At 37.4% G+C, this 11,620-nt stretch overlaps 1 protein-coding gene across 5 annotated transcripts; it reads right to left on the bottom strand.

The window, feature by feature from the left end:
- Positions 1–863: 863 nt before the first annotated feature.
- Positions 864–11,170, bottom strand: LOC109169324. 5 transcript variants are annotated; one of them, XR_002052213.1, is made up of 5 exons: positions 10,994–11,170; positions 10,144–10,227; positions 5,624–5,885; positions 3,174–4,369; positions 864–1,458 (listed from the first exon to the last, which is right to left on the bottom strand). XR_002052213.1 is itself a non-coding variant. In XM_019318198.1 (4 exons), exon 4 carries the CDS (start codon positions 4,358–4,360, stop codon positions 3,494–3,496), a length of 867 nt encoding a protein of 288 aa, XP_019173743.1. In that variant the 5' UTR covers positions 4,361–4,369; positions 5,624–5,885; positions 10,144–10,227; positions 10,994–11,170; the 3' UTR covers positions 867–3,493. The 5 variants fall into 5 exon arrangements, 4 of the variants coding, with proteins under 4 accessions (XP_019173743.1, XP_019173744.1, XP_019173745.1 ...); XM_019318198.1 differs by having other exon boundaries at positions 867–4,369; XM_019318199.1 differs by having other exon boundaries at positions 867–4,369; positions 5,656–5,885.
- Between the last annotated feature and the right edge of the window lie 450 nt (positions 11,171–11,620).

The following is an 11,620-nucleotide window of genomic DNA, read 5'->3' as shown; positions in this document are numbered from 1 at the left end:
AATTTATCAAAGTATCATTCGGTATCCTGACATATATCAACGCAAGATTATTAACTTTTTTTTCATAAAAGTAATGGTGTGTTTGGTTCGCACATGAGAATCGGAATCGGAATGAAAATCAAATATTTGGTAATAATAATGAGTTTTGGGAAAAGTATTTTGCATGTTTGTTAGTAGGGTAAAATTGGAATGATTACCAATATTGATGGTTGGTTGTGTATGACCCTATAATAAGAATAAATATTTTAAAAATACAAAAATTAAAAATTAAGGCAATTGATCCTAAGATAATGACATCCAAAGTACCAATATGAACAAAAATCTAAAAGTACTAATCCAAACTTTAAAATTGGATTACAAATAAGATGGAATGATACCCATTTTTAATTATAAATGAGATTTTTAATTGAAGGGCAATCAAATCCCATAATTATGTTTTAAAAAATTGTCAAACAAACACAACAGGAGCACGGAGCTACGGAGAGCCTGAACCCGGGGCATATTCCCCATCAGATACAATATTTAATTTGGGTTTAGACGAGTGTGAAAATGCAAAGAAGGGATGGAAATCACTCTCGTAACTCCAACCTAAAATAAGTGAATAATCGCTCCCGCAATATAAACACTGGAACAGATTAAGAACAAGCATTCATGAATTCCTAACTACTACCATCTCCCGATGTGCAATAATCAAGAATAAATTCCTCAACAAATGTCATTTTCCAATGTGCAATAATTAAGTGCAATCGTACGTACCCTAAATTATGCCTAACTCCTGTTATGACATGAAAATGGCAATGAAGCAAGTAATTTAGACCTTTAATTACTAACAACAACAGTATGAAATACAATTGCAACACAAATAATAAATCTAAATGTAAATATATTAATGAAATTAAGCTCTAGGCACATAGATTCATAAACACTTTCGACCAAAAATTTCCAAAGTGTTTTAGCCACTCGGCCATAACAGCATTCAATACATTTCAGAGAATTCACTATCAACTATCAACTATTGAAGTAAAAGAAAAAGAGAACGAACTCTCCCAAATTTTCCTAGCGATTTCTCTACTCCAAAACCAATTGTTGTTCTTGATGTGGTTCTTCTTGCTTTTTGCTCTATTTTTGCCTCCAAAAACGCAGCCTGACTTCCTAGGGTTGATGGAAGGTAGTCCTTTTATACCAAGAACCAAATGGGGGTAAATTAGGAGACTTCGGCACCAAAGAAGGATTCTGGAATACGCGATCTCGACGCATCGAGCCTTCAATGTCGTCCTCAGGGCCACGTACCGAAATTTTTCAACGCGTCAAACCTTCGATCAGGTTTCTGACTTGGTTGCTGGAAATTTTGGACGTGTCGAGCCCTAGGCTCGAAGCGTCGAACCTACGATGCCTTCAATTCCACTTCATTTTGGCTCCACTTATGCTTGAAAGACCTCTCTTACTTTTGCACTTGTCCTACAATGGATTAAAAACACTACCAAACATTTAAAAACATTCAAAGCAAAGTCTAAAACCATATGCTAATGAGAAAGCAAAGAAAATAGGTATTGAACATGACAATCTAATGAACTTAAGCCTTCAAATTGATTCAAGTTACCAAAAAAAACATGTACAAATGAGATTATATCATCCACCACACTTTTGTCCTCAAGCAAAACAATTTAATAAATCACAAGTCAAGCACAAAAATCACCCCACTCTCTCATGCACAACCTGCATACCACAAACTAACTTGCTACAAAATAACATACTTCAAAAATCATCTCAGTTTGGCACACAAGATCCATTCTCAAGCCAATATCCAAGCGCCAAGATTATTAGTAGTGAGAAATCTAGTGTGCACTTATACTCAGTTAGGTTTATGCAAAACTTGACATCAGAAAAACATTCTATAAGCTTGCCCTTCATACTCCTCATAGTATAGACCTAAAGTTTGCATGCAAAGATCAAATAGGTCTTCATTTAGCTTGTAATGGGGCTAAGGGTCAAGGGTAAACAAAGAAAGGGTATAGAATATTACCAAAAAAAGAGAGAATAACACAATTATCTATCATCGTTAAATCCTAGAAGAGATAAATTGATCCAGGCAGCAAAAAGCAACTCAGAAATGGCGCAAAACTCAAATGAAATGGGGGTCTAATTCAAACATTCAACCAAACAAGATTGTAAACTAGCTTTTTTTTTTTTTTTAACTTTTCATTGGAATGAAGCAAACTAAACAAGAAACGAACTTCTTACAAACGATTAAGACCCACACACATTAACTTTTCTATCAAAGATTGCTTTTAGGTATAAGCTCTATTGAAATCTCTTCTGCAAGATTATCAAAAATAAAAGCAACATTCTCTCAAGGGTGAAAAGATATGAATTTGGCTAAAAGCTAAAGGGTCAATGATGAGGGTTAAACAAAGAAAATCACAAAGAGGAGATTAAGTGCTTAACACTTATTTAACAATGAAAAAGGCTCAAAGGGGACACAAGGGATAAACACATATGAGTTGAGCAGGTTTAAAGGCTTTGGGTATTCAAAAAATGGCCTAAATCACTTCTAAACATGCAAAAATCAGACTACACCTGAGGTAAACATGCAAAAATCAGACTACACCTGAGGAGTATTGAGACAAGTTCTAGTAAGCCAACCATTGCCAGAATTCCACATAATCTTTCACTAGCAATGCACTAACCACTAGATTAAGAATTTAGTCCAATTATTAAATGGTTAACAAGAATATTGACAAAGGAATAGTTCAATCATGTGTTACACTTTGATTTCACCCATGGCGCATTGAGATGCAGCAAGTTCTACCAAAACAAACCACTAACCAACATGAGAGAGCAATAGTGCTATGACAAATAATTCATCAACCAAATGGGACATGAATCATCCAAGCAAACACTCAAGTGGGGTACTAGTAATCTAAAGAGCACATGTTTGAACAATTAAAGCACAGATTTTTCAAAAACCTAAGGGATGGAAGTTATGGGTGAAAGGTAATTATCAAAACTAAATACTAAACAACAAAAAGAAAAGCAAGACTAAATAACAAAGCAATGAAAAAGCAAAAACATAAGGAAAAATACTTCAATCCTTCCCCCCACACTTAGAGAGTTACATTGTCCCAATGTAACAAAATAAATAAGGGGAAAGATATTGAAGGATATCCCTAAACCTGCTATTGGGGATGGGCATCCGGGGGCGGTGGTGGTGGGTAATGGCCTCGGTAGAACTCTGGAATGAATTGAGGATCTTGAAGCCAAGGTGGTGGTGGTGGAAATTGAGGAGTGAAACCAAGGAGTGCTTGGTTTTGCTGGTGCACGGACGTACCCACAAACCAATCAACTTCGTGACTCATCCTCCGGAATTCTTGTTGTTGCCTCCTCTCTTCTTGTTGTAGCCTTATTTCTTCTTGGAATTGCCTCATAAAATCCCGCATGGCATAAGGCTGGGCTGAGGCAGGTGCAACAAGCTGAGGGGCATTTTGATCATTCCTCATAACTCCATCCCATCATCATCATCCCCATTGGCAGGGGGCTGACCAAGTCTATATCGGGTGGCAATGTACTGCTGGGAAAGATAAGATTGCGGTAGAACTCGAGCTTCCTGGCTCTCATCGATAGGCACTCCTGCCAACTGACAAAGGTGTGTGATGAGGTAAGAGTGGCCAAGGTAGACCCGCCCTTTCACATCAGCAGTCTCTCGGATGTTTCTATTTATGATGGCCCCTATGTCAATAGTCTTGTGCTCCTTGATGCAATAGGCCAAAAGGACCTGATCTCTGCGGACATTGCCTTTATGCGAGTGAGGGATGAGCTTAGCTTTAATGAAATCAAGGATAGCCCGGTCAGAAGGTTGAAAGTATTTGTAATCCATGTGAGAGGCCAGACCGCTCCTGATGTTCCATTCAGCAGCTGGGTTAAAAGAGAGGGCAATATTATTCAGCCAGACCCTACTTATCATGCCAACACTCAAGTCCCTGTGATAATAATCATCCCCATGGTGATCAATGGTACCATAATATGCATTGATGGCCGCACAGGAGAAATCCACTTGAACACCCCTGACAATGCATACATTGTTTTGAAGTCCATCTTTAGCATTGGCATAGAACTCACGGACCACAGTGCCAAATGCATCTCCTGGCTGAGCCAAAAATCGAGGTCCCCAATTCCATCTCGCGGGAACCTCAATTTCCAAGCCCCTCTCTTGTCTAATCGACCTTGTGGACATCAGTCTTTGATATCTGCCAAAAGCTTCGGCGGTTTGGAACCGCTCAAATGTTGGGGCTTGGGGTTGCTCTCTAGCCTGAGATGTCTCCCCTCTTTGCCGTTTGCTTGATGCTCTTGATTTGGGGGCCATTTTGAAAAGCTACAAAGCACAAGGTGAAAGCAATATACTCATGTATTAAGATAAAGCAATCACAATCACAATTAAGATGTCAAAATTGAGGCCATGATTCCCAAACTCTTCAAGATTAGACATGAAACTCATTTATGCAATTTAGCAAACATTTTATGGGCATGAATTTGGACAAAAAGGTTTGGTGCAATTGAAGATTCCAATTCATCCATTTATTCACCACAAAGACCACATCAAATAGACAAATCCACAATAGCATGTACAAAAGAAAACTAAACTAATCAATGAATAAAAATTGAACTTCTAGACATAAAAATTCCAAAAGCAAATAGATAGTAAAACCAAATTTCATGAATCAAAACTTGAGTGCATTGCACTATCAACATGTAAGAACAACACTTATAGCAATAATTAGCAAAGAAACACTAACCCAAAGCAATTTAGTTCTCAACATTTCAAAAATAGCAAAAATTCGTGGGTTAGGTTAGCCTCTTGACACTTACCCAATACTTTATCCAGGTTAGAAAGTCAATTATCAAAACACAAACCATAAACCAAAAAATCATCCATAAAAACTTCAGTTCCTCAATCAAATTAGAAAAAGTGGCTACTATGCACCTTTGAAATGTGGCTGGTGCATTACATAGCCCAAATGGCATCCTTCAATATGCAAATGTACCATAAGGGCATGTAAAGGTAGTCATCTCTTGGTCATCGAGATGAATAGGAATTTGAAAAAATCACGAAAAAACATCAAGAAAACAAAAGTATGACTGCTTAGCCATCCTCTCAAGCAATTGAGCAATAAAAGGAAAGAGGAAAATGGTCCTTCCTAGTGGCTTTGTTCAGATTCCTATAATCAGTACACATTCTTCACCCAGTGACCAACCTAGTAGGGATAAGTTCATTGTTTTCATTCCGCACTACAGTTGTCCCCCTTTCTTTGGATAGGGCTAACCCACTTACTATCTCAGATAGGATAGATAATGTCAGCCCTCAACAGTTTAAGAATCTCTTTTTTCACAATCTCTTGCATGTTTGGGTTCAACCTACGTTGGTGCTCAATACTAGGCTTATGGCCATCCTCCAAATAAATCATGTGCATGCAATAAGAAGAACTAATGCCTACAATATCATCAATAGTGCACCCAATGATCCTCTTATGTTTTCTTAACACATGCAAACAATTTTTCAGTTTCATCATCATGCAAGTGAGCACTCACAATAACTGGGTATGTAGAATTAGGACCAAGATAAGCATATCTCAAATTTGTTGGTAAAAGTTTCAATTCTACCTGTGGAGGATCTTTTTCTTTTTGACAAGTGGAATTACCATCAAGGCTACATGCAGTGGACACTAGTGGTGTTTCCAGCGATTCATATACCTCCAAAGGCTCATCACCACCACTTGTGCCATCATCCGAGTGTCCTTTCTCAATTATGTCTCCCAAGTCAACGTGCAAAGGATCATTGGCAATCCAATTTCTCCTTTCAAATGCTTCATCAACACATGAATTGATTTCATCTACATAAAAACAAGCATCAAGACAAGAAAATTTGTTAGCCAATTCAAAAACATTAAATTCCACTTTATCATCTCCAAGTCGCCCAGGTCGCAAAAAAAATTATGGGGTGAAAAATTTCGACGCGTCGAGACGACAGTCAACCCTCTGACCGGTCCGTTTTTAACCCAATTTTTCCCAATCTCTTTCATTCTTCTTTCTCGCACAAGCACCTCCCAACCCTCCTACACTCAAATCCTCTTCACTCCAAACTTCTTCCAAGACTTCAAGGTAACATTTAAAAACATTTTTGCCATCTAATTCTTCAATATTTGTTGGAAAATTCTTAATTTTTGGGCAAGAAACCTAACCCACGAATTTATGCTATCTTTGGTGTTTGAGAATTAATTTGCTTTGGGTTAGTGTTTCTTCACTTGTTATTGCTCAAATTGATGTTCTTACATGTTTATATTGCCATGCACTCGAATTTTGATTCTAGAATACTAGTTTAGCATTCTACTTCCTTTTGATAGTTTCTTGCATACTTATTCTATTTTTATTCTTGAGTTTAGTTTAATTTTCTTTTGTAATGGCTATTGGAGATTGTAGTGTGGTGTTGGTTTATGTTGTGCACTTATGGGATACTTAGGAAGTGCTTAATTGCATCACATCTTGTTGTTCATATCCATGCCCGTCAAGTGTTTGTTAAAATGCCTCTATGAAGTTCATAATTCTTCCTTGCCCAATTTCGATGAATTTGGGAACCATGGCCTCAAATGTGACATCTTAACTGAGATTCCTCTATCTAATAATGGTTGCATATCGTGTTTCTAAATTGTGCTTTGTAGCTTTTCATAATGGCCCCCAAATCAAGAGCATCAAGCAAACAGCAAAGAGGGGAGACATTTCAGGCTAGGGAGCTACCCAAGCCCCAACATTTGAGCGGTTCCAAACCGCTGGAGCTTTGACATATATCAAAGACTAATGTCCACAAGGCCGATTAGACAAGAGAGGGGCTTAGAAATTGAGGTTCCCGCGAGATGGAATTGGGGACCTCGATTTTTGGCTCAGCAAGGAGATGCATTTGGCACTGTGGTCCGTGAGTTCTATGCTAATGCCAAAAATGGACTTCAAAATAATGTATGCACTGTCAGGGGTGTTCAAGTGGATTTCTCCTGTGCAGCCATCAATCCGTATTATGGTACCATTGATCACAATGGGGATGATTACTATCACAGGGACTTGAGTGTTGGCAGGATAGGTAAGGACTGACTGAATAATATTGCCCTCTCTTTTAACCCAACTGCTGAATGGAACATCAGGGGCGGTCTGGTCTCTCACATGGATTACAAGTACTTTCAACCTTCTGACCGGGCTTATCCTTGATTTCATTAAAGCTAAGCTCATCCCTCACTCGCATAAAGGCAATGTCCGCAGAGATCGGGTCCTTTTGGCCTACTGCATCAAAGAGCACAAAACTATTGACATAGGGGCCATCATAAACAGAAACATCCGAGAGACTGCTGATGTGAAAGGGCGGATCTACCTTGGCCACTCTTACCTCATCACACACCTTTGTCAGTTGGCAGGAGTGCCTATCGATGAGAGTCAGGAAGCCCGAGTTCTACCGCAATCTTATCTTTCCCAACAGTACACGGTACATTGCCACCCAATACAAACTTGGTCAGCCCCCTGCCCAAGGGGATGATGATGATGAGGATGAAGCTATGGGGGAAGATCAAAATGCCCCTCAGCTTGCTGCACCTGCCCCAGCCCAGCCCTATGACATGCAGGATTTTATGAGGCAATTCCAAGAAGAAATGAGGCTACAACAAGAAGAGAGGAGGCAACAACAAGAATTACGAAGGATGAGTCACGAAGTTGATTGGTTTGTGGGTACGTCCGTGCACCAGCAAAACCAAGCATTCCTTGGTTTCACTCCTCAATTTCCACCACCACCACCACATTGGCTTCAAGACCCTCAGTTCATTCTAGAGTTCTACCGAGGCCATTACCCACCACCACCGCCTCCGGATGCCGATCCCCAGTAGCAGGTTTAGGGAGATCCTTCAATATATTTCCCCTTATTTATTTTGTTACATTGGGACAATGTAACTCTCTAAGTGTGGGGGGAAGGATTAGAGTATTTTCCCTTATGTTTTTGCTTTTTCATTGCTTTGCTATTTAATCTTGCTTTTCTTTTTGTTGTTTAGTATTTAGTTTTGATAATTGACCTTTCACCCCTAACTTCCATCCCTTAGGTTTTTGAAATATCTGTGCTTAAGTGTTCGAACATGTGCTCTTTAGATTGCAAGTACCCCACTTGAGTGTTTGCTTGGATGATTCATGACTCTTTTGGTTGATGAATTACTTGTCATAGCACTTAGTTATAATTGCTCTCTCATGTTGGTTAGTGGTTTGTTTTGGTGGAACTTGCTGCATCTCAATGTGCCATGGATGAAATCAAAGTGTAACACATGATTGAACTATTCCCTTGTCAATATTCTTGTTAACCATTTAATAATTGGACTAAATTCTTAATCTAGTAATTAGTGCATTGCTAGTGAAAGATTATGTGGAATTCCGACATTTGTTGGCTTACTAGAACTTGTCTCAATACTCCTCAAGTGTAGTCTAATTTTTGCATGTTTAGAAGTGATTTAGGCCATTTTTGAATACCCAAAGCCTTTAAACCTGCTCAACTCATATGTGTTTATCCCTTGTGTCCCCTTTGAACATTTTTCATTGTTAAATAAGTGTTAAGCACTTAATCCCCTCTTTGTGATTTTCTTTGTATAACCCTCATCATAAACCCCTTAGCTTTTAGTCAAATTCATATCCTTCCACCCTTTAGAGAATGTTGTTTTTGTCTTTGATAATCTTGTAAAAGAGATCTCAATGGAGCTTATACCTAAAAGCAAGCTTTGATAGAAAAGTTTAAGTGTGAGGGTCTTGATCGTTTGTAAGAAGTTCGTTTCCTGTTTAGTTTGCTTCATTCCAATGAAAAGTTCAAAAAAAAACAAAACAAAACAAAACAAAAGAGAAAGAAAGAAAAGAAAAGAAAAAGCTAGTTTACAATCTTGATGTTGGAATAAAGTTCTTGATGTGCTTTGGCCTTTGTTGTTGATGAGTTTGAGCTACTATTTCATTGAACTTCGGATTCTGTTGTTTACTGCTTCTGCTTTGGTTTTTGGCCGCACGGGTGGGACATCCCCGTGAGAGAGACCCACACGGTCGGCAGGGGTGAGTGGCGGGGAGTTCACGCCGGCCACCCACGCCCGTTTTCTTCTTACTTGTAGCCAGCAGGTCTCTCAACCCTGCGACAATGGACAGTGAGGTCCGGAGTGATTTCCAGTGTTTGTCCCTAAATTGTTCTGTGCATTGTTGATTCGTTATCAGTGCATTCTGAGTTATTATTGAGTATTGTAAACCTCTTGTTTCAGCTATTAGTTGTCAATCGATCTTGAATCCTATTCCCTTGATATTGATTGTTTTGGATTGAGTAATATATGTTGGTATATGTACACATATTTCCTTGATTATGAACTATATTATTATTGCATTAGTAGATATGAGCTTTGACTCAATTTGTATCGGTGGTTATGAGCTTTGGCTCCTTGTGTATCGGTGGAGAGAGCTTCGGCTCCATTTGTATCGGTGGAGAGAGCTTTAGCTCCGCTTTAAGGTTGGACTGGTGTAAAGGTTGGCTCAGTGTAAAGGTTGGCTCGGTGAAATCAACTAAGTTGAAAATATATTAATTACACCTAAAAATCCTACTACATATAATTTTTACGCTTATCAAATAAGAAAATATTACCAAAATGAAACTAGAGCAACAGCGATCAGGGTTAGCTTCCAGGTGAGAGTGGAATGGTAGACTCCGAAACGAAGGCCACGATTGGGTTCAAATGTTTTATTTGTGGGTAACCTGATGAACGCTAACCTATGACTCATTTATTGTTAGCATGCATTGGGTCACAAGCCCATAAATAAAACATTCGAACACAATTGCAGTCTTTGTTTTGGAGCCAACCCCGATCACTACTACTCTGGTTCTTTCTTTCATTTGAGGCTATGTTAAAATCCCAAACTTGCGTTTTTAACTAGAAAATTCCTTTATTTTTGCATCCATTACATAAAATTCAAAATATTTATTAAGGTTTTTTTGCAAAACTTAAGACATTAACATTATACTCACGTATAATCACATTTTTACATATATACACGCATAATCACATTTCTCCAATTCAGTGTCCATATAAACACATAGAGGATACTTACCTTGTTCAATCTGAACTGGAACTAATGGAAGTCTGGACTCCTCTCAACCGTTTTAAGTAGAGTCTCAAATGGTTGACTGGAACCCTGGGAAGTGAGAGTGTTAAAATTTTAACTACACGAAACTTTAGTTTTGTAGTTATGCTTTTGAGACTGACAAAGTATAAAAAACTTAAATTTTATAAATTAAAAGAAAAACCATGAAAACCAGTCACTAATAACAATTTATAAATAAAGCATTGAGACAATGTGTAATGATAGTTATAAAACTGTAGAAGAATATTACAAATTTCGGGAAACATTAACTAATTTTCTGAGTGCAAACAAATTTTCTGTAAACAAGTTACAGTTAACTTCTTAAATTATTTTTCTGAAAAAAAAAAAAAAAAAAAAAAAAAAAAAAAAAAAAAGAACTTCAATTTCCATGAAACTGTATACAGATTATACACTCATACAAATTAATAAGTCATACCCGCATACAGTAATAGAGTTTAAGATCGAAGTCATAAAAGGAAAAATTTTCAAAAAACTATTATAAGTCATAAAACTTTTCTGGAAAAAAAAAAATTAAAAAAATCAGTGAAGTTTACCTATTAGGCTATTACTTCATGGCCAAAGATATCTTCCTAAATCTAGGGTTTCCTTTGTATAAACTAGAAAGCCAGAGAGGAGAATGAGCAAATGAGTTTTCAAATAACTTTTATTAAGTCACACAACTTTAGTTTTCTGGAAAAAAAAAAAAAAAAAAAAAAAAATTAACAGTACAGTACACCTGTTAGGAGGATTCGATGGAGATCTACCCGAATATATGGTTTCCTAGGTAGAAAGCGCAAATGAATTAGAGGGGACTTACCGGAAAGCGGATAGCTGGAGATTGGCTCACGCGACTAAGAGTGTCAGGGTGTGAGAAGCTGAGGGTCGGAGACGCAAAAGACTCCAGCTAAGGGCCGATGGTGTCGCAGTCAAGGCGTGAGACAGAGTTGAGGAGTGAAGTTAAGGGTTGAGCTGAACGGCGGCGGAAATAAAGAGAAACATAAAAAGCTTCAGAGAAAAATTTCAAATTTAGTCCACTCACTATTAGGGGTCGTTTGGTTCACGGAATGTCAGATTACTTAGGAAATGTTAGATTGTTGAGAATGTTAGATAATTGGGAGTGTTAGATTCATATGTTTGGTTAAAATTGGGGTATGTAATATAATCATGTTTGGTTTAAAGTTATCTTTTATACACACTATAATATCCTTAACATATTTTCATATATTTTAATAAATTTAAAAATTAAAATAAATAAATAAAATAACGATATCATATATAATTACATGATTTTAAAATATTAACTAAAATCTTGAACTTGAGAAATAAAATTATTTTATATGCTAACATAACATAATAAAAATAAAAAATATATATAATTACAAAAATAATTATATATATATATATATATACTAGCATTTTGTACGCGCGATGCGCGAAAACTTAT

Source organism: Ipomoea nil, unplaced genomic scaffold (genome assembly GCF_001879475.1).
Source record: "Ipomoea nil cultivar Tokyo-kokei standard unplaced genomic scaffold, Asagao_1.1 scaffold3314, whole genome shotgun sequence".
NCBI classification, from domain to species: Eukaryota; Viridiplantae; Streptophyta; class Magnoliopsida; order Solanales; family Convolvulaceae; genus Ipomoea; species Ipomoea nil.
Note: the sequence above shows the minus strand (reverse complement) of the source record. Positions and strands in the feature narration are given on the sequence as shown.

Excerpts from the sequence above, each read along its gene's own strand:
- LOC109169324 (XM_019318198.1), bottom strand. The coding sequence starts at position 4,360 with ATGGCCCCCAAATCAAGAGCATCAAGCAAACGGCAAAGAGGGGAGACA.